Here is a 27,083-nt window from a genome sequence, read left to right on the forward strand (position 1 = left end):
GAGCAGCCCCTCCACTAGCCTGAGTTGGAGCACCCTGCCAGGGGCGAGGCGTGAACCCCTTGGGGTGTTTGCCCTGTGTGAACCAAAGGACTTGTGCACTGGGGCGGAGCTCGTAAGGGGTGTAGTTAGGCAGCTTCGGGTGCCGCAGGGAGCCAGGCTGGATCCTGGGTCAGGGTCGACCGGCCTGGCTCCAACCTGGGGCCCAGTCAGGAAAGTGCAGCCTTACTTCTGTAACAGGATGACCGTGGGGGCCAAGCGCCCCTAGAACTGGGTCAGGTCTGTGAACATCACCCGCCCCACTCTGAGGGTCAGTAACTAGCGTTCATAGTCTCCCAGATCGTGGGAGGCACGTGAGTGCGGAGGGCCCGAGTCAGAGCGCCACGCCTGTTACGGTGCCCACACCACCACAGGTACCGGTGGGCAGGGGCACTGCCAAAGTTTCTTTCCCTGCAAAAATGGCGTCGGGATTGCTCAAATTTTGGGCTCTGAAGGCATGGCAGCTGGGGGTGCTGTGTCAGTCTGTGTGCGTGTCTGTGGGTAGGGTCTAGCTAAGCTGAGATGCTTCCCGCCACCGGATCAGGGGGCGGGATTAGGGCGGGGCCATGCGGTCCACACACACTGTCTGGTGTGTGAGAGTTGGGCACCAAGTAGATTTGAGGTCTCCAGGCCGACTCCTCCACGGAGACCCCACCCATTTTCCGGGGTCCTTCCATAGGTGGCGCCTGAACCGCAACAACCTCAGGCTGAGAACCCAGGAACCTCAGGAACCAGGTCTGGACCCTTAGCACGGGTCCCAATGACTTCTGTGAACATCCCAGTGGCAGTAAGGAGGTGGGGTAGGGACTAATGCCCCATGACTAGGAGTGTGTGTGCATGCGTGTGTGCCAGTGTGTGCTGGAGTGGCAGATGCTGGCACAGATGTCATCCTTTGAAGGCTTCGGTGGAGAACGAGTCAGAGTCTCAACCTAGCTATCTAGGACTCTCAGGGTCCCTGGCTTCCACTTGCCAGCCCTATAGTCCTGGCCATGCAGCAGGGTCTGACTATTCAGCCCCCTGGGACCCGGGGACTTGCCTGTGCATACGGCACAATCTCCTTAACAGCTGCCAAAGGCTTGCTGCTCCACCCTCCTAGACCTGGCACTTGGCCCACAGTTGCTATTTCACATCCGTGGTTAATGTGTGATGGCGGGAAGGGCTGAGCCATAGCTGGCCCCGCCCCTTATAGTGGGCCTTCAGACCTCTCTCTGCTCAGCACCGGGGTCTGAAGGAGCCCTTGTGGAACAAAGCCCGCGTTACAGAGAACTCAGGCTTTCTGCGGATCTCCATCCTGCTCCACGGTTCCTGGATTTTCAGCTCTGCCACCAGAGATGGGGGCGGGGGCCAGAACTTGGAGTGAGGCAGCCTGATGCCCACACTGCTGGACCAGGGGAGGGGCCTAGGGCACTTGTTGAGCTCTGACCTCATCTCCAGAATACCCCCCATGAAAAGCCCGGCTAGAAGAGGTCATGGCTGCTGCAGCCCTTATAAGCCTATCTACCAGCCCCCATCCCACCCCACCCTACCCCACCCCTGCTTTGTCTGGGGGCCCCAGCTGCAACCGTAAGCCCAGATGAGACTCAAACTTATGCTCAAGTATGAGCAGGGTCCAGAAAATTGAAGCCACCAAGCCTCTATGGGGCAAGCAGTGCCCCAAACCTAACGTGCCACCTTCTAAGCTTGCCTCAAGGTCTCTGAAGAGACATCTGGACCCTGAGCGCCCCTCACTGAAGCCAAAACTGTATCTCCACTTTGCTGGCCATGCCAAGCACCCCTACCTTTCCTCTGTTAGAGAAACTTCTCTCCAAGTCCCTGAGGCCAAATTCTCTTAGTTGTCCCTACTCTACAAGGCTCACCTGAACAGGTGGCAACTCTCAATCAGGGACTTGGGAGAGAGCAGGCAGGCAGCAGTTTCTGCAAAGAAGCTTGAGCCTTCCAAGCTCCTGAGTGGAGTGTCCCTGGGGAGTCTGGCTTGGAGCTCTGGAAGGAGGCCCTGGTTCATCCCTCGGGCAGCTACGGCAGCAGCAGCAACAGCAGAGACAGGCTGGGACCTGGCCAGCCACCCGTCATCTCCACCCACTCCGTCATCCCTGCTGCCCCCTGAAGAAACTCACTTTTTTGTTTTGGGGAGGCCACCCTAGAAAAAGGAAGGTGAGTGTGGGGAAATCTCCTTACCTTCTTCCTGTGGAAGAGCGGTGGGAAGGTGCTGAGCACAGTGTTGGAGATGCAGAGACACACCTACCTGGTGCACCTGGGGTGTGGTGGGACTGGGGGCTTGGTCAGAGTGGGATCAGACCTGGCTAGAACTTAAAGCTCTCCCCTCTCTATCCTTGGCAGGAGACAGGCAGAGCCAGAGCAGAGTGATGGGGAGGACGTCTACACAGAGCTGGATGGCCGTGTTGACTGACAGGTTATCCAGCCTGACCCCAGCGTCTCCGAAGTTCCCATGCCACTCACCATTCCTCATGTAGAGCTACTGGAGCCCCCCCCCCAGTTCTTCCCAACTGGCTACAGCCCCTAACTTGCTCATCCCTTCAGCTGTTCCACAGTGACCAAGCCTACTAGCAATGGAGATTGGGGGCAGGTCTCAGAGCACTCTCTAGAGAAACAGCTCAGGGGTACAGTTCCTTCCAGAGCTTCCTGGCCCCCATCCACCTGGAGCCACAGCACAGCCCTGCCTGCCAAGCTTGGGGTCAACCTGAGGTATGTGTAGGTTGAGGGACTGGGCATGTACTAGGTGGTAAAGGTCTTAGCTGACAATTCTCCGTGCTCCCTGCATGTCCCCTCCAGGAAGCCCCAGGGTGATGCCAAGAAGTGCTGGCAAGTGTACGGCATGGACTACAGGGGCCCGTGGTGCAAAACCTGCCGCTGGACAAAAGCCTGCTGGCAGTTCCTGGCCTGAGCCCATCCATGATGCTGCTGCCCAGGCTTTCTACCACTCCCAGCCTGAAGCTACGGCAAACCTGGACTCCTAGAGGTGGAGGAGTAACTGACTACGGAAAGTGCCTTGGAGGAAACCAGCCTTTTGCACTAAAGCCAAACTGCACGTTGTCCCTTTGGTTCCAGGGGCAGCTTGCCTCCCTGCCCATCACTCACTGACTTGTCAAAGATGTCAGTGGGCTCTACTAGAGCCTGTTTGGGTTGTTCACCTCTAGAGGGGTGTCAGGGAGAGCACTCTCCTGCCCACATTTAAGGTGGTGGTTCCAAGTCCCCCTGGGGCTGGCATTTTACCATGTTAATGATGCTCAGGTGTTTGGTGTCTGGGAGAAAAATTAAAACCTGTGGGGATTGTTTGTTTGTTTGTTTGTTTAGTTTTCCAGAAACCGATGTTACCTCCTGGGGAAGGAAGTGGAACTAGGAGGGTAATGGGAAACGGATGATAAGCAACAGGGGCTGGCAGCTACCTCCATTCAGGTTGAGGTCCAAGGAAGGGTACTGTTTGAAACCACACAGGAGGCATCCGCATGGAGCAGCAAGTTCCCATTTTATTTAAAGTGATTGCTTTGCAAGAATGTCTACACTAATCCCATCACAGAAAGAAAACCCACAGGCAACCTGGAGCACACCTAGGCAGACAAGAAATCGAAAGAACCACTATAGAGAAGGTGATCTTTACTTGTCTGTGGCTATAGAGAAGCAGGACAACAGAGCTGTGAGCCTCACCAACGGGTTATGACAAACCTTCTGCAAGTATTAAACACATCTTCAGTACAAACACAGGTTTATAATAATTAATATAAAGTCAATATAATATAGATTATCCCCAGGAAAAAAATCAACAATCTTCAAACACTGCCTTTTTTTTCTTTTTACTTTTTGTTGACAGATTGAAAGCATGTTGAAAAAAATAAATATTCAAGAAAAGCACACACACAACACCCTCACTACAAGTGATTCTAAAAGAGCCACATACAAAACACAATAGGATCTAAAAAATAATACCACCATTAAGTATGGCTTTCTTAGGAGTTGTACATGTCATAGAATGAGCCAAAGTAAGATTATCTTTTATAATATTGCAAAAAGTTCCAGTTTTGCATTTTATCAGGTTTTGTTCTGTTGTTTTTAAAGGAAGATGTGCAAAATTGGAAGCATATCTGTGTCTTTTGAGTTAGGTCCCTGTCAAGTCCTAGCAGTGTCCTGTTCCCCAAAAACTCAGAGTTCAAATACGCAAACTGGTCAGGATCCAAAGATCCATACAAAAATCATATAGTTTTCCCACCTCAACCCTAACAACACCCACCCCATGGACTATATTTTCCACTTTGGTGTTACAAACACCAAAATACAGACACACGCACAAAAAATACAAAATGTGAAATGTAATCTACACATTTTTCTTCATAAAAAAATATTTATTAGTTTGAACATTGAATTGAAAAAAATTCACATAAAAACAAACAAAAAACAAAAAATTTCAATACATACGTCTTTTCCCTCCATGCCTCCTGAGACGGATGTGTTCATCTGGGTCTCTAGAATTCCACTTTCCAATTGGAAACTGAGCCAGAACAAAGCCTGCCACATGGCAAACACTTGGAAGGTGGTGGGACCAGAACTGGGACCCTCAGTTTTCTGGTACAGTACTGGTTTTAAGGAAGTGCCCTGTGTACCAACAGGGAACCCCAGAAAGGCCAGCGAAGGCAGTCTGGAAGGGGGGGGCCAGTCAGAGCAAGACATCCTGAGAGTGGAGGCACAGGTGCCTTGGGAGGTGGGCCAGGGGGTCCTGGGTCCTGGGTCCTGGGCAGGACAGCCTGAGAAGTAGGGACTGATACAAAAACCCAGAGACAGTGGTAGCAAAGGTCTAGTTTCCAAATGCATTTTGTAAGAAAGTGTTTAGAAAAGGCGTTTTAAAAGAGGGAGGAAGGTACTAAGTCTGAGGGCCCTCAGGGGGCCTGGCAAGGCTAGACAGTCTCAACCTAAAAGTCTGTTGGTGAAAGGGGATCTAGCTATGTTGCCCTGCTGGACAGAAATGGACTCCAGAACCAGCATGCCTCAGAGGGAGAGGGCACAGGGGCACACAGCTTTCAGACAACAGTCCCTACACTCTGTGTAGGCTCTGTTCCTCTCTGACAACAATAAAAGCTGTGATTCATTCCTTCCATAGGGTCAGCCTTGCACCCTTCTGTTGCCCGGGCAGTTGGTACTTGGGAAATGTCACCAGGTGACATATGCTCTGTATAACCATTGGGACCTAAATTACAGTTTTATGGGGCTTCCTCTTACTTACCTAGAGAGGACAGATGTGACAGTTAAAAAAAAAAAGTTTAACTTAGTGTTTGAGAAAGGAAAACCAAAATTCTCTAATTGGCCCTAATGTTTAGTAGCCTGATGAGCCCTTGCAACAGGGTGGGGGTTAGCCCATCAGCACCTCACCAGAGCGCTCACTGAACACCATTGCAGTGGGCTTTTGGGAGACGAAGTGGGTGAGGGATGGAATGTCTTGATAATTTGTCGGAAATGGCCCCAAGAAGAGGCAGGCTGCAGCATTTGTGTCTGCCCTGCAGGTTAAGTGGACAACTGCCTCTCTGGGCCTCAGAGCCATGGAAATGAAGCCTACACTTTTCACAGAACAAGTGTGAGAGCCTTTAGAAATACAGTAGGAGGACTTGATGAAGAGTTAAAAAACCACTCCTGTAGAGTCCTGTCAAGTGAGAAAAAACAATTCAAAATAAAGTAACCTGTAGTAACCACCTGAAAATGTCTCTGACTTCTTTAAAATTTGGTTCCTAGGCAGGGAGGCATCAGCAGCACACTGCAGCTAGGAACACCCACCTCCAGTGTTAGCAGCAACAAAGGCAGGAGCTTGACCTCTATCTGGTCCAAGGAGGGGTCAGCAAGGATGCAGGCAGAACTCAGGGTGCACAATGGGGCTCTCCAAGAAAGTGCACACACAACAAAGAGCTGTGGCCCTGGCAACTCAACCCTGTGGGCCTGAAAGGGGGAAGCACCCAGCCACAGGCCCCTTCTTGAAGAGAGCCTTCTTCCTCTTTGGCCTGCCGGTTGGATAGCTGCTTCCACAGAGATAGCACCTGGGGCCTAGGGCTTCCAGAGACGCATCTGCAGCCATTTTGTGTTAAGCACCAAAGCCTGGAGGTAAGAGGGTTGCAGGGTTTTATGCCTACTGGGTTCTACCAGCTGCCACCGGGCAGCAGGAACCAAGAGGACAAAGTGACAGGGCCGCAGCCCATAACCTGACGGCCGGAGGATAGGGATGGAAGGAGACTGAGCAATGCTGTGAATGGAGCAGTTTGTATTTACGCAAAACTCAACACCTACTCAGACCTGTGGGCTGGGGGATTGCCCTCATGACCCTAACTAGTGCTAACCCTGACCTGGCCACTTGAGTCATCTTGCATTCCTAGCCAGGTTCACAGCAAAGGGCTCCTTTGATACCCTGAGGAAGCATGCCCAGGCCTTGGTGCAGCCCTGCCCATACTTGTAGACACACCTGCTGGGGACTCCATTAATACCTGGACAGGTGGGAGTAGGCATTCTCTCTTTTCCTAAACCCACACTGGACCCCTCACTTTGTGTTCGGTCCTGGTGCTCCCCCGATCACTGGAGTCACACACACTTCTTAGCTCACAGGACCAGTTTCTGCAAAGGGGGGGGGGGGTTATAGCACAGAAGGGCCTGTAGGAAGAGCTTCAAGGGTGCAGCATGGCCCTGTTCCTGGGCTAAGGAAAGACCCACTAAGACACACACAGGTGGACAAAGCGATTCAGCCACCACCCACCCTGCCCACCAGAGCAGAGCCCCTAGGAGATCCAGGCAAAGTCTTTATCGGGCTCCCCAGAGGGGCTGCGAGGCCCCTGTGGAGAGTCTTCATCATCCTTGTCATCTCCCAGCAGCGCATCCTCAGGTGTCAAGCCCACGTCGTCCTTCCATTTGGCCACGTCCTCATCCTCGTCCTCACCTAGCTCCTCCTCACCTTCCCCTCGTGGGTCATCAGGGTCTTCTAGGTACGGCCCTTCACCAGCAAACAGTGCCTCGGGGGAGCCCTCACCGCCTCCACCATGGTCCAGTGGTGTGCCCACACCCCGGCCAGCACAGTCTGCACATACGCCGTGGCGGCGAGAACCATGCTTGATGCCCACGCTGGCTGCAGACATGAACACGCGGCTGCACACCTTGCACACGTACTTCTTGTCCTTGCTGTGCACCTGGAAGGACAGAGCAGTCAGTGGAGGGGCGAAGTATTGGGGTGAGGAGCACAGGCTTTACCGGGCCATGAGAGAGAGATACATACACAAGAGGGACAGTCTCTGTCAGGGAAAGAAAGTAACACATCTATCTGGAGGCAACATGGGCAATATCTACAGAGGCAGCAAATCACCCTGTCCTCAGAAGATGCTATAAGCACCAGGGTCAACAGTGTCATGCCCCCAGCTACAAACTGGGCCGGTCCCAACATATCCATACCCGAGTACTCCCACTCAATGGTATGTAGGTACACTTCTCACTTGGTCATATATTACTCCCTGTGCCTTAAGTACCCTTCCTATAAACTTCCCTGCAGGGTGGGCTGACGGGCTCCTATCAGATCCCTAGAGCAGAATAGTTGGCCTGGCAGCCCAAGTGAGGCAGAGATAAGAAAGACAACACTGTTCTCCTGTGTGCACAGGACAGGGATCCCATACACGGCTGTGGTTGGAAGCTGCAAGTGGAATCTGCCTTCCAGGAAGGCCAGTCTAGCTTGGTGGGTTGGGAAGCATGGGACCCACAAGTGGGGAGCAGAGGGAGAGGGGTCAGCATGGAGTCCCATGAGATGGTAGGTGACTAGAGCCTGACAGCAGGGCAAAGGAGTTGGACCCTAGCCTGGCTGCTATGTACCTTGCTTCCAATGAAAAGGGGAAACTCCTGTCCTGACCTCTCAATTGAAATACAAGGACAGGGGTTAGCAATTAGGGTCTGCAGAGGAGACTGCAGCCAGGGAGGGACAGCAGTTCCCTGCCCATTGTGGTACTTGGCAGGAAGACACAGTACTCAGTAGAGGGGCCTTGAAAGCACAGAACACAAAAGCCTGGAACTCCTGGAGGGGACCCAGGAGGCCTGAGCCTGAGGAAGAGTGCGTAGGAACCAGTGTACTCTGTAGAAAGTTGTCCTATGCAGAATTGCCTTCCTGGAGATGGCTAGAACCAGGTAAATGGGATTTGTGGAGTGCCCACAGGCATTCTCAGCCTGGCTAGCTCCACTGTGCCTCCTTGCATCTCAGATCTCACCCTAAGCTTCAAAACTGGAGGATGGGGGATCCCAGAGGAGACCACAGTTGTCCCTGGCCAGGCAGCCCCAGGCCATACACAGGAGACCTGTTCCCAGGTCAGCACTCTAGAGAAGGCTTCCTTGGTTGGAATCTTCCCCAGATGCTAGGCTCCCCTCCTTCCTGTGTATGCTGCCACCGGGTCCAGCTGGAGAACAGGCTACACAGAGCTCAAGGGGGTGAGTTTAACTTGTCCTCGCCTTTCTGAATCTGCCAGTCCTCCAACTATAAACAGTACACATGATGGATGGGAAAGGGTTCCTCCACTCACAAAGATCTGCCCACAAGATGTCACTATGGTTCCATGTTTGGGCATTGAGTGACACCCTCCCCATCCTGAGCTTCCCAGGCCTGCAATACCCAGTATCATGCAGAACACCCAGCCTCCCCTCTTGAATACACTCTTCTTGCAGGCAGAGTTGCCTTCCACTGAACTCCGAGTACTTAAGACTGGAATACAACTGTCCACTAACTGACAAAAAATTAAGAAGCCCACAGCATAACCTGGGAAGGGTTGTCACTAGGGAAACTGTGGAGCCTTTGGAGCTGGGGTACCAGCCTCACAAGCTTCCCAGAGGCTTGATTCTAGAAATGAGATCTCCAATAGCTTGGTACACACCACACTTCTTTCCTTTTGGTTTCTTTGGTTTGTGTGCTTCTCTCCCTCTCTCAGACTGGCCTGGAACTCTCAACACTCCTGTTTCAGTCTCCACAGTTCTGTTTCACCATGCTTGGTTTTACATAGCACAAAGGTTCAAACCAGAGCTTTCTGCACACTAGGCAAATACTCTACCCACTGACACATATCTCCCCAGAGTCTCCCCCTTTCTCTACCACAGAACATAACTTGACCAAGTCACAACAAGGTTTGTGTCTAATCTGTCTAACCTGTGATCAGACAGGAGCAGGCCCAGGAAGCTGACACCACCAAGAGCCCTGTGGCCGGGCACTACCATAGGATCTGGGGGCTGCACTATGATGCTCAGAGACCACAACGGGGTTTCGGGGAGCCTCGCATCAGAACACTCACCCACCCTAACTGACAAGCCCCGGAGGGAAGCACAAGAGAAGGGTGCTGGGTTTCGTGGCAATCTGCTGCCACGCTCCTTGTTGGTGTGTGGAGCCGTATAAACCCACTCCTTTCTGATCCCTGGGAAAGTTCAACAGTATGGCTCTCATCACTGTCTCCACCTATGGGGGAGCCTGAAGAGGCTTTGCATGCCAAGAAGACATCAGGACAGATCAGTAGATATTGCTGTGAACATGATGGTTTGGGCTACAGAGCTGCCTCTAATGCAGAGGACTCCGCTTTTTCAAAAATAGGCACCCGGAAGAAACTAAAGGGTTAAACTATATGGGCCTTTTTCTCTTGCAAGCCCCGACACAAGGGGCATCATCATCATTAAATACAACGTGTCACTATGTAGCAGAGTCTGACCCTGGTACACAGGCTGGCTTGGAACTTTTCCTCCTCCGGCCTCCTTCTCCAAATGGGGGGGGGCGGGGTTACAAACATGTGCTACCACACCAAACTAAGCTTCCACATTTTAAGTACATTTTTAGGAAGTTATAATGAAGAGCTGGCAAAGTGAACTAGTGAACTAGCGAAATGTTACCTAGTTTCTGTTTTCTTTTTTTTTTTTTTTTTTTGAGACAAGGTCACATAAATCCCAAGCTGGCCTTTGAATTCACTATGTAACTAAGGATGGCCTTGAATGAAAAAAAAAAAAGCATATATATATTTGTGTGTGTGCATGTATGTGAGTGTGTGTACACACGCAAGCACTTGTGCTGCATGCACACACACACACACACACACACACACACACACACACACACACACACACGCATCAACACCATACTTGTCCATACAGACAGAGGACAACCTGTGGAAGTCTGTTCTCCCCTTCCTACCATGTGGATCCTGGGGATGAAACCCAGGTTGTGAGACTTGCTGGCAGGCCTCCACCGAGCCAACTAAATGTCTTAACCTTGAACTTCTGATACTCTACCTTCTGATACTGTACCCAAGTGTTGGTATCACAGGAATGAACATCACTGTGGTGCTAGGGATTGAATCCAGGGCTTCCTGCATGTCTTGCAAGCATTCTACCAGCTGAGATACATCCCTAGCCTCATTAGCAAAAGGAAGTGAAGCCAGTTCTAAGACATCAAGCAGCTATGAGGTGGCTGTGCACACAGTTTGCTAGGGCCCAAGACTGGGGCAGAGGCTGAGTTCTGCAAGCCAGGCAGATACCACAAAGCCCCTGAAGTTAGGACAAGCCCCTGCAGAGAAGCCTAGCAGGCCTACAAGCCGTGAACTCAGGAGTGGCCCAGCTGGCACCTGAGATCCCCTAACTCCATCCTCTAAATGTACCCTCCCCAAACTCTATAGCTGGAGTTTCATTCTCTGCCTGGTCCTGCCACGCCAGCCCCAAATGAACACACAGAGATGCTATATTAGTTATAAAACTGTTGGCCGATGTCTAGGGCTTCTTATTGGCTAGCTTTGTCTTAATTACTAACCCATTTCTATAAATCTAAGTATTTCCACGTGGTCTTATGTTACCGGAAAAGGGTCCGGATCTGTTACTTCTTCCTCTGCTACATGGTGTCTCCTTTTGGCGCCTCTCTGCCTACCTTTCCCAGAATTCTCTTCATCTCCTAGTCCTACCTGTCTATTGGCCAAACAGTGTTTTATTCATCAACCAATAAGAGAACATATATACAGGAGGACATTCCCCATCAAAGCCCTGGTTCAATTTTAGGGGTTCCGATTCCTTGAGTCCGGCCTGCCATGATCTGCCTGTACCTGCCTGACTTTGCTAGTGTATCTTCCCTGAACCCATCTACCTGTTTTTGAACAACTTTTTCTTTCTGCCATCTCTTGGCCAGGCAAATTCATCCTTCAATGCCTGCTGCTTGGAAATGGCATACTAGGTAGGTACCAAGAGCCAGGCACAAGAGTGGGGATATAAACCGGTGGACCCGAGTGTAGAGGGGAGCATACCCGCTACGGTGGCTGAGGAGGACAGCAGGTGATATGCTACCCAAACCCCGTACTCAGACTCAGACAGGTCAGGAGCCCCTGAGAAGAGGCACGGTGATGTGGCAAGGGGGCAGCTCTCCCTGTTGTGGGGGGTGTCCTGGGTATTCTGCACCCTCCTCCCGACCTGCCTGTCGGGATGTCTTTTTTTTTTTTTTTTTTTTTTTGGTTTTACAAGACAGGGTTTCTCTGTATTGTTTTGGAGGCTGTCCATCCAGCCCGGCCTCAAAGTCACAGAGATCCGCCTGCCTCTGCCTCTCGAGTGCTGGGATTAAAGGTGTGTGCCACCACCGCCCGGCTGCGCCACCACCGCCCGGACTGTCCGGACGTCTTAAGCCAGCACATTGCGTGCCCACCCTCACACGCCGCTAGCACCCTGCACTCACCAGAGTATGCCGCTTCATGTGTTCTCGCCTAGTGAACTTCTTGCCACAGATCTCACAAGGGTAGGGCCGCTCTCCAGTGTGTGAGCGCATGTGTCGCTTAAGGATGCACTGGTGCATGGCCGAGAAGCTGCAGTAGGGGCACTTGAACTTCTTCCTGATCACCGTGAACTCGTTCACTGAAAGACAGTGGCGGAGACATTAGCACCTGACCCCACACAACCAACCAACTCACTCTGCCTCCAGGACGATGGGTCTACCCACTCATCAGAGCCCAGAGGGACGGAGACAACACGGCACCCAGGAGCCTCCCAGGAAACAATCTTCCAGGCCTCTGCTGAGAACAGACCACGAGCTCTGCTGAGTCAGCAGCTTGCTATGGGAACAAGCCGCCCGGCACAGCTGTCTATACCCTGTTCAGGCCTTCCCTGTACCCATGACCCCACTGGACACCAAGGCAGGCTATTGGGCAAGGGTGCATCAGACACAACCCTGGAAAGGAAGCTGAGAAAAAAAACCAGTGTTCCCGTGTGGCGCAAAAGCTAGGAAAAAAAAATAGCCAAATGCTTTAATATAGTTCTGGCCTGGCAACTGGACAGCACACTGTGACAAGGACACACCATTGTCATGGACCCCTCAGTGTCTCTGATGCTAGTCTGCTCCTGAGGCCCCAGTCATAATGTGGGGCTTCCAGGGCACCTGGTTGTGTACCGGCCCCAATGATGTCAGGGAGACATACCATGCTTATATGACAGAGCCTTTTATTCTCAAATCTCATGCCGTTCTAGGTACCCGGGATGTGTTTGAGGCAAGTGAACACTGGGTACTCTGTGCTAAAGAACAAACACTGTACATGCTAGTCCTGGAGAGGCCACGAGCTTATACCTAGCATCTGCAACTGGTTATTCCCCAGAGTCACTGTACACATTCCCAGGCTCTGTGTTCCTAAAAAGGACACTGAGTTCCCTCAGGAAGATGAGAACACTGTCCCCAAGGCTTCCTCTTCCTTAAGATTTAAGATCTTAGTCAGGTCATGGTGATACACGCCTTTAATCTCAGCACACAGGAGGCAGAGACAGGTAGATTTCTGTGAGTTCAAGGCCAGCCTGGTCTATAAAGCCAGTTCTAGGGCAGGACAGGGGAGACAGACAGACAGACAGACAGACAGACAGACAGACAGACAGACAGAGACAGAGAGAGAGACAGAGAGAAAGAGAAAGACAGAGACAGAGACAGAGAGAAAGAAAGAGAGAGAGAAGGCAAGCTGGACTACAGGTAGGAACAACTTGGGACAGGAGTGAAGAGGGAGATTTATCACGACCTAGAGAATGAAACTAGACACTGAGGTCAGCAATGGGATTTCTTTTGGTTCTGTTTTCCTTGTTTGAACACTATGTGTACTTAAAAGAACTGAGATCATGTGTGTCCTGGACAGAATATCATATGTAACATATTGTGACCTCATTTTAAGCCCATAGTTTTTAACCACACATCTCTTAAGTGTTTGAATCATCTACATCTACATTGCTCCCATTTTTTTGTCCACAGAAATGCTTCAGCGGTCTCTACAAACAACTCCGCACAGATCCTGAGAGGTAGACTCTGCTTCCATTTGCTGTGCCTTCTGCCAGCCCCAGTGCCCAGGGCCAGGGAGTATGTGAACAGTCAGCGTGGCTCCTGCAGACAGGCCTTGCGGAGAGGGGGTCCCAGGGGACTGGAGCATCTGGCAGTGGCTGCTGTGTGATGTCAGGGTGTCCGTGTAGATGGGAGGCATAGAGTCAAAGCAGCCGGCACCTGACTGCATGACCAGGACTAGCAGGACAGTCATGGTATGCCGATCGACAAAAGGGGGACATACGTGTCTGGCCACTGCCCGCACCACTCCTGGGAGCTTCCAAAAAGGAAAACATGAGCTGCTTTGTGCCTTTTCCTTCTAGGCCTTGGCTTGGCTCACATTCCAGGCAACAGAACACTGTTCCAGGATTCCTAGTTTCCTCTTATCACACATAAAACAAACGGGCTACTCCAAGACAGAAAGGGGAAACACGGAACCGAGTTTCTACAATGTTTTCTTTAAAGACATATTGGGGATGCATCCATTATCTCTATCCTCTTATAAACATAAAAATTAATGTTTGGAATGATGGGGCTGCTCAGATGACTTAACAGTTAGCACACCATCCTGTAGAGGATCTAAGTCTAGTTCTCAGCATGCACAGCCACCTCTAACTCCAGCTCCAAGTGGCCCAATGCCCTCTTCTGGCCTCCATGGTGCTACCTCACACATACATGTATAAAAACAAAGTACTGAAGTTTTAAATTATAGGGACTGGAAGAATGACTCAGTGGTTAAGAACACTTGTTGCTCTTGTTGAGAATCCAAGTGGTTTACGATTGTCTATAATTCCAGTTCCAGGGGATTCAATGCCCTCTTCTGACCTCTGTGAGCATACACATGGTACACATATAGAGATGCAAGCAAACATTCATATGCACAAAATAAAAATTTAATGTAAATGTTTAATTATATATTTATATTTGAGTACATAATTCAGACATATATGTGAAATAAATACAAATAGAAAGTTTTTGTTTTTGTTTTTCAGAGAGAGGGTTTCACTTTATAGCTCTGACTGTTCTGGAACTCACTATATATACCAGGCTGTCCTCAAGTGATTCACCTGCTCTCAAGTGCTAGGATTAAATCTATGTACTACCTCATCTAGTTATAGAGAGATTTCTTTCCTTAGAAAAGTATCTTAGACTGGACATGCACTGTGATCCCATTCTTGTGATAAGTTTTGCCCAGAGTGGGCAAGTGTTCCGCTTAAACTCCATACTTCATGCCAGGCAGTGGTGGCACACATCTTTAATACCAGCACTTGGAAGGCAGACACGAGTGGATCTCTGAGTTCAAAGTCAGCCTGGACTACAGAGAGAGTTCCAGGACAAACAGTGTGTTACAAAAACAAAAACAAACAAACCCAAAACCCTCATTTCCATTCTGGACTGGTGGTGCCACTGTAATCCTAGTATGGGAAAGGCTGAACAAGGAGGATGGAGAGGGAGAGTTTGAGGGCAATATGGGCTAAGTAGAGACTTTAGCTGCCTCTCAGCAACTCAAGCACTGAGAGCCCTTTAACCTTATCAGAAAATGCAGGCCAAGACAACTATAAAGTAGGGATGTAAGATTATGTCAACAACAGGAGGAACTTTGTAATGTTTGCCTGTACACCTAGAGACTATAACACTTATACATAGGAAACAGCTTTTGAAATTGCTTATGACTGACCAACAGTTGCTTTTCTTTTCTTTCTTTCTTTCTTTTTTTTTTTTTTTTTTTTTTTTTTGGTTTTTTGAGACAGGGTTCCTCTGTATTGTTTTGGAGGCTGTCCTGGAACTGGCTCTGTAGACCAGGCTGGCCTCAAACACACAGAGATCCGCCTGCCTCTGCCTCCCGAGTGCTGGGATTAAAGGTGTGCGCCACCAACGCCTGGCTGCTTTTCTTTTTTTAACATGTAGCTTGGTCTCATATTTTTACTACCACAAGATGCCACCTTTAGACAGCCAACAATACCCCTCTGGCTATAGAATCCACTCAGTAACTTCTTCATTACTGCCAAATGTGCAGAGAATCCCCAGTGACTGGGACTGGATAGGCAGGTTTGCTGTATGCAGACACTGAAGATGACATCAGTGGGCACTTCCAGAACCATCAACCATGAATGGGTCCTCTGTGTGGTTCCTCATCGAGTGACAATTTCCAAAGTAGTGCACTTGTGATGCATCTCATTAATGGAACCAAACAAGTTATGCCTCATTTTTCCATTTGTAAGTGTACTAGGACACTACATTTTATATTAAAATAACACATTAAGTAAAAATAGGCATTTTCAAATTTCAGAATTTTTAAACATTTGTTATTTCATTTATTTATTTATTTGGAGGCATGCATGGAGCAATTAGATGACAGCTTGCAGGAGCTGTTTCTTGCCTTCTACTGTGTGGGCTTAGGGGATCAAACTCAGGTAGTCAAACTTGGTGACTGAGTCATCTTATCTGGCACTCAGAAAATTTTAATCTTATGTAAAGTGTACATATCTTAAGAATCATCTGTAGCATACTCAGAGGTTCCCTCAAGTCAACCAGAGTTAGCCCTCCAGAGGCAATGTTTTGCTATTTTAGGACTTTGTGTCTGTGGAGTTATCTGACCATGGTGGGGCTGGATTCAGTCAACATCAGTCTGGTGAAGTGCTGTTGGTTCTTGTTTGTTGCAGCGACCAAATCACAGCATGCCCATTTCTGCAGATTCATCTGGGCCTGGTGAGCTGACATGTGGTCTACATACGCGCCTTCATGTTCAGGAACTGTTATCTCTGGTGGGCACCAAAGAAAGGAAATGGACCACAGACTAGTGGCTAAGCAGCTTTGCAAACTTTACAATCCAACTCAAGTTACTTTTTGTGCATTTCGAGAAGGGTGAATTTCCAGTCCTTCTGGGTGGATTTGCAATTCTCTCAGTACTGCATGTCAGACACACAATGCAGCCACTTGTCCATGTGCACCAGTCTCTATTGCAGCAATTCTGAACAGCTGATGCAGTGTCAGCCTACATCAAGTTCCCTTCCACTTCCTACCAATCACAGCCCCTTTTTTCTGTATTCAAAGCTTTGACATAGGGGACCCTGGAGGGATGGCTACTTCCAGGCCGGGTCATTCCCTAGAGTAAATGACCAGCTGTGATGGTTAATACTGTCAACTTGACAGCATATATAATCACCACAGAGCCTCTGGGTATGCCAGTAAAGGATCATCTAAATTGGGTTGAGATGGGAAGGTCCATCCTAAATGTCTGCAACGTCATCCCAAGGGTTGGGGCTCTAGACTGCACAAAAAAGAAAAGTCCAGCTGAGCACCAGCATCCATCACTCCCGGCTTCCTTCCTGACAGCAGGTACAACGAGGTTAGCTGCCTCCTCAAGCTTCCGTCACCACGCCTTCCTCTCTATAACAGACTGTGAGCTAAAATAGACCCATCATTCATTCATTCATTCATTCATTCATTCATTCATTTGCACATCCGGCATTTAACCACAGCAATGAGAAATGCTCCGGAGAGGCATTGCTTTTGCTCACTCCTACCCACCCGTCCTCTACAAGACTCTCACACCTAGGACTGCTGCTGCCTGCCCTAGATCCCCAGGGCATGTGCCAGGGAACCAGAGGCTGTGCCTATAACCCCCTTACCTGGCTCTTCCCATGGAAACTACAGCAAGGTTCTTGCTTCCATTTTCTGCCCTCTGTCTGCCTCCCAAGTGCCTGGTGCTTCTCTGTGTGGTTCTGCATGGTGAGACATGCCTCCTGTTTCTAGGGGTCAGTTAAGTATAACAAACTTATTCCTTTAGGGCAGTCATTTCTATGCCTGTATGACTCACCATCCCCGGTTAAAACTCAAACATGGGCCCATGTTTGTGCAGCAAGCACTCTTACCGACTGAGCCATCTCTACGTTCATTTTTCTGTGCCCTGTTTGTGTGCCTGCTTTCTGTTTCATGATACCTTTACTTCTTCCCTCCTGCTACTTCCTTTAAATTTTGTAATTTTTCCCTCCCTTCTTGACATAGAAATTAAAACCTTCCTTTTTCTCTATAGAGGGCAATTAGCTATAAACAATTATGGGTGTGGTCTGCAGGTTTGACCGAATGTACTTTCAGTATCATTCACCTGTAATCCGAATACCATTTGACACAGAAGCAGCAACGCCCTGATTTGAGGCCAGCCTAGGCTACAAAGAAGACCTTATCCTGAAGCACAAAACAAACAAACAAAAAAAACAGCTGTGAATAGAAGCATACTTTAAACCTCAACACTTAGGAGGTGGAGGCAAGATAATTGGGAGTAAAAGGTTATTCTCAACTACACAGTGAGTTTGAGGTCACTTTGGGATACAGGAGACAATGTCTCGAGGACAAAAACCAGACAAAGCGGTCACTCTACAATACCAACACTTTTGAGGCTGAGGCAGGGAGATCCTGAGTTTGAAATCAATCTGAGCTATCGTTCCAAAACAGTAACTAGAGAGAAGGAAGGAGGGGAGGAGAGGGGAGGAAAAGGGGAGGGGGGATAGAGAGGGAGGGAGGGAGGGAGGGAGGGAGGGAGGGAGGGAGGGAGGGAGGGTTTATGGGCTGTCTAGTGTCCTCCTGCTACTGGGTTCTAACCTGTTTGCTGGTAAGCACTTGCTCTGCAGTCTTGACCTTTGATAGTTATTTATGGCCCTAGCTGGTCTATGCTGGTAAAACTCTCCTATGAGTTTGGAATATTCTGCACTTGTTGATGCACTGTAGAGTTACTACTTGTGTTGTTACAGGCCCACATGTCTGTGAATACAGACACAGAATTTAAACAAAACAAAGTTGAATACAATAATACAGAAAAAGAGCAACATCTTGCAACCAGATGGGTTTATTCCAGGAATTCAAGGTTGATTTAGCACTGAAAACTGTTCAAATCCTCTCCATTCTCACTGAGATTTTCGCTTGCTGCTCTATCAGTTATGAAGAATGCTAAAAGTCCCAGTCATAACCACATTCTTCCCCATGTCTCCTAGTCCTCCCAACTTCTGCTTCTCACAGAGTCAGGAAGTGCAACCAAGACTGTCTCTTCTATGACCATGCAGGGTCCTTCCAGGGGTGACAGCTTCTGCTACTTTAAAATTACTGTGCAGTACCTGCTTTCTCTAGGCTAGTGTTTGCTTGGCGTATCTTTTTCTATCTTTTTGCTTTTAACTTTTCTCTGTTGTGTAAAAGCTGGCGGGGGTGGGGGGGGTAAGGCAGGCCCACCTCCCCTAGCAGTAACTAATTACTTTTACTCTAAACAAACAACCTGACTAGGAATGCAGTCAGCTGATGGAGTGCTTGCCTAGCAGACACAGACAGAGCCCTGGGTTCCAGCACTACATAAATTGGACAGTGACACACACCTGTCATCGTAGTACTTGGCAGGTAAAAGCACAAGGGTCAGGAATTCAAGTCATCCTCAGAAACTTAGAAAGTTTAAGGATAGCCAGGGTCACAGGAGACCTTATCTCAAACAAATTAATTTTTTTCTTCTGAGACAAGAGTTTCGCCCGCTATGGCCCAAGATGGCCTCAAACTTGCCATATTCTTCCTGCCACAACATCCTGAGTGCTGGTATGTACAGAATCAAGCGCTCAACTAGGTTCAAGCCCACCATCATTTCCTATGTATCCTTCATCTTATCTTTTAATGGACTCTGTGTGTGTGTGTGTGCATGCACACATGCTCATGTGTGTAAGCTGAAGGACAGCCTCAGCTGTCATCCTCAGGAATATCTTCCACTTCCCTTGAGACAGGGTCTATTCTTGGCCTGGAACTTACCGATTAGGCTAGACTGGTTGGCCAGTGAGCCCCAGAGACCTTCTTGTATCCCTACAAGTGTGCACACCTGCACTTCCAGCTTTTTATGTGAATCTGGAGCTCAAGTCCTAGCCTCTTGTCCGTTATCCGCGTGTGCGTGCATGCGTGTGTATGTGTGTGTGTGTGCGCGCGCGCACGCGCGCGCGCACAGGCACGCACATGCTCAAATGTCACTCTATTTCTCTTCTCCATTAAGTCTTTCAGTTCTTTGTGAAAGGCTTAATGCATTCTTACTGTTCTTTGTCATTACTCTCTGTGACTATGTAGAGAATTGGAGAGCCAGTCAACAGGTCAGTTTCTCCAACTTTGTGTTATCATTTTAAGTTGAACTTCCATTTAAGTTGAAACACTGTGACAGTTGTTGCTGTGCAGGATACTCAGTCACCCACCACATCCACCTCCTCCTCTCCTTCTTAGCATTAGGACCTAGCAGACTTCTCTCTCACCCTGAGGTCCACTCATCCAGCATTGCCTTCCCTTTCTTTACTTGTGTGTTTGATCACAGGTTTCCTTTAGTTGTGTAAAATGTTCCCATTCCTGTGCGTGCAGGCTGCAAGGTGGACCACCTTTCCCCAAAAGCAGATTTGCTCTCTGGCTCTGAGGTTTCCAAAGGACACTGTCACCCACTTCCGTGTTCCCTGCAGAAAACATGCCTCTGGCTGCACTCAGAACTCCTTTCCTACATGTGCCTGCACACTGTTTATTGCTGCTGTTTTGCTTGTTTGGTATTTGTGACGCTTATGAGTCCCTTGATTTCCTTTGGCCATTGCAGAACAATTCAAAGCTGCTATCTTCCCACCTACTGCTTCTGTCTCTTCCTATCCTCCCATTTGGAATGTCAACCATGTACACGAAACACTGCTCCTATGTTCCATGTTTGACAACCATTTCCCTCCTTGAACCCAGACATTCACCACAGCCCATCTCAAGCTGACCAATCCACTTTTATGTTGTCTTCTGCATGCCAACTGTTTTTAGCTTATCCAATTAATTCTCTTTTCTTTGTTTATGTAGAACATGGGATCTCATGGAACCCAGGCTTGCCTCATATTCAGCATCTAACTGGGGCTGACCCTGAAGTGATCTTCCTGCCTCTCAAGTGCTGAGATTGTAGGTGTAAGCCACCATGTCTGGCTTCCAATAGTGTCTTCACTTCAGATACTACATTGCCAGCTCTAAAAGGCCCACTTGATTCTGTATAGAGAGTCCAATTATCTTGAAATTGTCTATCCTTGAGCTTGTCTTCTTCATTTATTGACTTCCCTGCCCATGTGAGCCTGTGTGGTAGCGGTCATCTTTCCTGATGGAGTCTTTCCTGATCCATGAAGCTACAGGGTCCTGTTACTCAGATCACTGCTATTTTCTGTTCAATGCTAGATACTCAATGTTAAAGCAACCTCAGGCCAGGTGATCTTTCCCCAAAGACAGTGAAAGTTGCTGCCTGTTGTAGTTGACCTTTACGGAGACAGACAGGTCGTGGCGAACGGCTGATCCTGTGATGCTCCATCTCAGCTCCAAGGGCTGGTCTGGTTTAGGGTTGTTTTATACCACTGTGGGCCTTAATCTGAGAGCCCAGGGTCCCTTCATCTTTTCACCTGGTTCAGGCACAGCTTCTTGCTTGTTCTGGCTCTGGGTCTGACCTCCAGATTTTACATTTCTTGTGTACTTCTGGAGTGTTCTAGGTACATGTGTGCTGGGTGGGGTACCTGTTCTGTAGTTTCTTGCTTTTGGTAATTTTGCCCCTTAAAAATGCCCTGAAGACCCACCTCTTCGTCAGTGGCACAAAGCACAGTCACTCTGTGCTCGTTCTAGTAAATGTCTATGATGCCCCTGGAATGGAGGTGTCCCTCCACAAGGCCTCCCAACAGGATTGCCCTAGAACTTTGTGCCTGGGGACATCTGGGTTTTTGTGTTTCTATAGCTGGATTTTGATTTTTTTTTAAGGGGTTGTGGTAAAGCTTTTCAAATGCTTGTTGCCTGGAAGGTAAGTCAGATACAAACTGACTGTGGTTGAAATTGGAAGCTCAGAGTTTTCTCAAGAGTTTTGAGCTGAGCATGGTGACATACTTGTGTAACCCTAGGACTCAGGAGATGGAGGCAGGAGGATCAGAAGTTCAAAGTTATCTTCAAATACATAGTAACTTTGAAGCTAATCTGAACTACATGAGACCCTGCCTCTTAATAAACAAACAAATAAAATTGTCAAAATGATGGTGGTGGATGCTACATTATGAATTTAAGACATGACTAACTTACAGAGTCAATGCCCCTGTTACCAGAGTGTCAGTAAGTAAATACATACTCGGCTACTTTTCTAGAAGTAAACATCCAGGGAAAGAGAGATGACTCGGTGGTTAAGAGCACTGACTGCTCTTCCAGAGGAACCTGGTTCAATTACCACCACTCACACGGCAGCTCACAACTGCCTGTAACTTCAGTTCCTAGAGACCCAACACCAATGTTCATAAAATAAAAGTAAACAAATTAAAAAAGTAAACATCCATGTTTATGAGACTATTTCCCTGGTTTTAAGAAATTTAGACACAGTGTCTTATGGCAGTTGATAGTCTAATACAGACAAAGCCAACTTCCCACTGAAACTCTTTAAAAAGATTGTTGACACAGCCTTTAAAACTTTGTGAACTAAATCCCAAACAGCCATACTTTAATGAAACATTTCCATGAAGTTGGTTAAGTGTGTCTAGGAGCCTGCTGGAGATGCCACATACTTGATGATGGCTGCAGTTTGAAGTGAGGTAACACTAGCAGTACCAGCCATCTAGTTCATATATGTCTGCATTCCTACCACTTAGTATCTGCCATAAAACCACTTTTTCAAGTTCTCTGGAGCCTGTCCAAAAATTTAAGGATTTAAAAAAAAATCAACTCTTGGCTAAGGGCACACTTGGGTGTCTCCAGACAGCAGCTCTCCAAATGGCCTCCAGGGACACTTCTCCCCATGGGCTGCCCAAGTTCATAACCTCCAATGCCACACCCCTAGGAGCTGTCATGGTGCCCCATGCCTTGCGGTGTCATCTGGACTCATTTATGCCACGGGTGCCAGGAGCTGGACTTCTCCATCTTCACATCTTGTTCACTGTCACAGAGACTCCACAGTGGTGTCAGGCACAGGTAGACCTGTGTACTCACAGTGAAGATGTGTCCCCTGACTGACTCCTCTGCCCCCCAGACACCTACCCATGCCACAGATGGAACACCTGATCATTCCAGAACCTTTCCGGGTCCACTTGCTATAGGACAAAAGGTGAGTCCTCCTCTGGCTTCCTGGCACCCCACCATGCTTATAAACACCTGCTCTTAATGTTGAGCTAGTTTCAAATCCTACACATTCACCAAAAGACCAAAAAGAGCAGATACAGGGCATTTGTTTGCTTCTTTAAAAACAAAATCAGTTTCTGGTAACCCAACATTTGGAAGGATGTAAAGTACAAGATGTCATGGCTACATTTAGTCTTGTAAAGAAAGTAGCTGAGTTAGAGGTGTGTGGTTCTACTTCCCATGGACCATGTACTCTCTCAGGACATGCATGTCTGCTCGTGTCAGCAACCCAATGTGAAATTCTTCACCTGGAAGCTGGGATGCACCTACACCCTGTCCACCAAAAGGGCATTGATGCAACTTTACCTGGAAGCTGGTAGAGAACTGGAGGCCAGACCATTGTCAACACATGCTCTACATCCCACACATACACCTGTCATCAACTGCTTTGCCACATGAAGCCACACTCCAAGGTCTCGCACTGGGCAGGCTGCAGAAAATGTATACTGTAGTAGATTCTAGAACACTTGAGCCAGGCAAGGCAAATGTGAACACGTGATCCAGAGCATGACCAAAGGTGCCTTCTGAGGTCCGTGCTGCCTGGAAATCAAGGCAGGTCACAAGCTATCTTTCTGTTCACATGAGACATCTTCATTGTAGGCTCCTTAGATGACTTCAGAATAGAGCTGTTAGTACCCTAAGGCCACCTGGCAGAGTTACCCCATGCTGGGCAAAGACATCCAGGTCTATGAGAGGGACACTGGCCAAGGAGGTACTTGATGCTTGTTCCCAGCATCCTGACTGGAGAGAGCCAGCTGGAGTCAAGTCCAGCAACAATGGCTCAGCCTATTGTTCAGGTCGCAAGAGATGACAACCTAGAACCAGAGACAGACGTGTTACAAGCCATCAGATGGGAGAAAGTTGGGTAAGATTTTTATAGACAACACACTTTCTCACCCCTCACTCACCTGGTCACTGTCCAGATTCTACAAAGACAATCAGTCACTGGCCACCTGGAAAGGAAGGCTGTCATTAATTCCCAAAAATCAGACGCGCAGAAGACAAGCCACCAGAAGAACACTGACACTGTAGCTACAGCTTTAGAAAGGCCATAGAGGAAGAACACCTAGTTAACATCAGAATCCAACATTTGAAGCCATGTTCTTCTTGAAGACGTCTGTCTTTTTTTTTCTGAAGGCAGCAAACAAACAGGCCTCCTGTTGGTTGGCAGTGACCCCTGAAGCCTCAGGAACAGGAAAAAGACCCCACTTGGTATCCGTTGGGTCCCGGGCCAGGGTGTGTGTGTCTGTGTGTGTGTGGGGGGGAGGGTAATAGAATCACAGATAGTCAGAAGCTCACACTAACCTGACACAGACAAAACCTAATAGAGAGATGGCCATTCTCCTCAGCTTTACAGATAGGTGCTAAATGAATCAAATGTCTTTGTTAGAATAAAACCAGGCAAAACGAGATCAGAGAAATTCAGTGGGGTTTTTTTGGTTTTGTTTTGTTGTTGATGCTTTGGCTTTTTTTTTTTTTTTTTTTTTAGTTGGGGGATCTCAGTATGTTGCCCAGTCTGGTCTTGAACTTGTAAGCCTAAGTAATCTTTCTACTTAAGCTTCTTAGGTAACTCAGAGAAATATTCAAATTAAACATAAATCAATTTAGCACATGTGTCACTGTGGGAATAGGGCCAGCACTGGTGACAGCTGATGGCTCTGCTCACCTGGAGGACTGAGCTGAGCATAAAGAGAGGCTGGAGGCACGGTGGCTCGTAAGACCCTTACATGAGGCTGTTCCAAGTCCTCAGTCTGCACTTGACTCACTGAACACGTCCCAAGATATATGATTGGCTCCAGAGTGCCCAGATGTGGCTGGTGGCCCTTAAGTCTTACCTGGGCTGGGAAACAGTGCTGGCTCCCTGGGTTCTGAGCAGGAGATAGAGATGTGTACACTCTGCTCCAGTGTTCCCTGTGAGCATCGAAGAAGCACTGCCAGAGTTCTTGAGGAGTGCAGCTGGCTAGGGGACAATGCCTGGGTACAGTTGAAGATGGACTTTTGGGTATTTTCACCAGTTGGCCAATTCCAATAGCAGGGGTCCTTGCATATTCACTTGCCTGGGATGGGGTCTCTTTCTAAGAGCAAAACGAGTCCAACAGAGGAATTGGCATGGAAAGCTGTAACTCACAGAATCTAGCTCTGAGAGCCAGGCTCTTGACAAGAACTCCAAGATGCTCTGGCCTGTGTCCAGCTCGTCAAAGTCCCTTATAGGAAACAGACTAAAATTCAAGATCAATCTAGAATTATGCTAAGGGCCTGAGATTCTTATTTAAACACCATAAGGAAATAGTCTTCAACAATCTCTAAGCCAAAACAAGCTGCCTTGGTTCTCTGTAGAATAGGTTCCCATGCTTCTGCCTTGTGTGGCCTGTGGCCATAGAAAGAAGAACATCCAAGTCCACTACTATGCCAGCTCCAGTGACAGCTTCACCAGTGGGTAGGTTTTGAAGGTGATAGCCAAGCCCTTAGGACCTGAAAGGAATATGGAAAATTCACACAGAACATAACTGGGCTATGCAGTTCTCAGGGGGCATGCCATGCTTGGGGATGGAACTTTCAGCACTTTGGAGTCATCAAAGATAGTGAAAATGGTGCCGGGCGGTGGTGGCGCACGCCTTTAATCCCAGCACTTGGGAGGCAGAGGCAGGCAGATCTCTGTGAGTTTGAGGCCAGGCTGGTTTGACAGCCTCCAAAACAATACAGAGAAACCCTGTCTGGAGCACCCACATCAGGCAGCTATGAGTTGCCTGTAGCTTCAGCTCCAAATGGATCTGACACCTTCTTTTGGCCTCTGTAAGCACATGGTTCTCTCTCTCTCTCTCTCTCTCTCTCTCTCTCTCTCTCTCTCTCTCTCTCTCTCTCTCACACACACACACACACACACACTCACACACTTAATTGTGAATAAAAATAAAGTATATATTTAAAAAACCTTCAAGTGCAGGGTTTCATGGTATACAACCTTGTCATTCTAGCACTTGGAAGGTAGAGACAGACAGATCAGAAGTCCAAGGTCATACTCAGCTACATATCAAGCTTGAAGTCAGCCTGGGCTACATGAGACCCTGCCTCAAAAAACAGTAACAGAAGAAAAATCTACAACTTAACTAGGTTCAGTGGTGTGGGACTGTAATCCTAGTGCAGGAGGCTTGAGATCTGTCTGAGTTACACAGCAAACTGGTCAATTTATCAAGGGTCTGACTGTCTCAAAATCAAAGTTAAAAAGGGATAGAGAGTATTTCAATGGTTTACCTACCATGCTCAAGGCCTAGGGTCAATCTCCAGTACAAAGTAACAATAATAAAATCTTTAAACACAATTGAATTTCCACACTATATTGCCATAACCAAACCACAACTGTATCAGTGTGTGAGCAGAGAGCCAGGTCACAGCTGGGGCACCAATGCTTCATGTCCTGTACTATAAAGCAGCCACCAAACCACGTCGAGGAGCTATAACGTCACCGTTCTCCAGCAACATTCCACATCCATTGGGGTTTGTGTCCTTCGGGTACTACAGTGGAAGTCTCGGCCCCACCTGGACAAAACTTGCCACCAGCAACACATGTAGTAGTTATAATGCCCAGCACAAAGTTGAATCCATCCAAATACAGCAGCCAGAACCATGACACCCTGCCATATTCTTTCCCAAGTACCTCTCTGGAGCTCATCAGAGTTGAAGCACAAGCTCCTTGAGCTCTCCCAGTGAAGGGATGGAAAAAAATACCCAACTGAACACTAGGAGCTTCTTTTTAAATGCATTTGGCATTCCTGGGTATATAGCCCTAAAAAGGAGGCTTCCCACAACAGACCCTTCAATATACCTGCAGCTCAGGGGATACATCTCTGGAACTGGAAGGTGAGCTGGGGGCTTAGGTAGGGTACACAGACAGGTTTGTGGAGTAGGGGCTGCCCCCCCTCCTGAGTCAGCCACTCATCTCTCTCCAACTTCCATTGAAAGTAACACGAAGCACATTGTCCTGTCAGCCAGCAAGTCCGAAAAGTGATGAAGGAAAGCTCTGGTGTGCGGATACTTTCCTTCAAGTGTCCAGAGCAACAGATGACATCACAGAGAAATAGACCTCAATCATACTCCACTAACAATCCTTGCTTCTGTTCCACACATGGGCATGTAGCATGGCAGGCTGCCCCTGTGCACTTTCTGGATATAAGGGCACATGGGCACTGCCTGCCTTGCTACACCGCTGCAGAGCCCACCACCAGAAACATTAGCCCTACCCATCCCCAAACCTTGCCACAAACCCCATAGCCAAATGTGTTAAGGTATGAGTCCATCATGATGGATCTTGACATAGTAAGACAAATCACACATTTTGGAAAACAAGAATCTATTTTTTTTTTTTGGTGGGGGGCCTTTTTTTTCCGAGATAGGGTTTCTCTGTATTGCTTTGGAGGCTCTCCTGGAACTCGCTCTGTAGACCAGGTTGGCCTCGAACTCAAAGAGATCCGCTCGTCTCTGCTTCCCAAATGCTGGAATTCAAGGTGTAGGCCACCAACGCCCAGCAAGAATCTATTTCTAAATATTTCCATGTTTCAAATCTAATGTAGCACAAAGCCAGGCA

At 48.4% G+C, this 27,083-nt stretch overlaps 2 protein-coding genes across 3 annotated transcripts in view; one reads left to right on the top strand and one right to left on the bottom strand.

Moving 5' to 3' along the window:
* Nucleotides 1–455: 455 nt before the first annotated feature.
* On the top strand, nt 456–3,329 carry Slc2a4rg (SLC2A4 regulator). The gene is given in 9 exon segments (XM_040733123.1): nt 456–537; nt 1,489–1,611; nt 1,968–2,076; nt 2,078–2,156; nt 2,159–2,292; nt 2,374–2,427; nt 2,429–2,503; nt 2,557–2,739; nt 2,827–3,329. Coding segments are annotated over 9 exon segments (951 nt in total). The 3' UTR covers nt 2,939–3,329.
* A 172-nt stretch (nt 3,330–3,501) lies between these two features.
* The window catches only part of Zbtb46 (zinc finger and BTB domain containing 46), a 71,200-nt gene continuing 47,618 nt past the window's right edge, over nt 3,502–27,083 (bottom strand). For both annotated transcript variants that reach the window (XM_040732691.1, XM_040732692.1), the window contains 2 exons: nt 11,732–11,907; nt 3,502–7,202 (listed from right to left, as the gene is read on the bottom strand). In XM_040732691.1, the coding sequence (XP_040588625.1) occupies nt 6,798–7,202; nt 11,732–11,907 (581 nt within the window). In that variant the 3' untranslated portion in view covers nt 3,502–6,797. The remainder of the gene's footprint in view (nt 7,203–11,731; nt 11,908–27,083) is intronic.

Source organism: Mesocricetus auratus, unplaced genomic scaffold, assembly GCF_017639785.1.
Source record: "Mesocricetus auratus isolate SY011 unplaced genomic scaffold, BCM_Maur_2.0 Super-Scaffold_100028, whole genome shotgun sequence".
Taxonomy (NCBI): domain Eukaryota; kingdom Metazoa; phylum Chordata; class Mammalia; order Rodentia; family Cricetidae; genus Mesocricetus; species Mesocricetus auratus.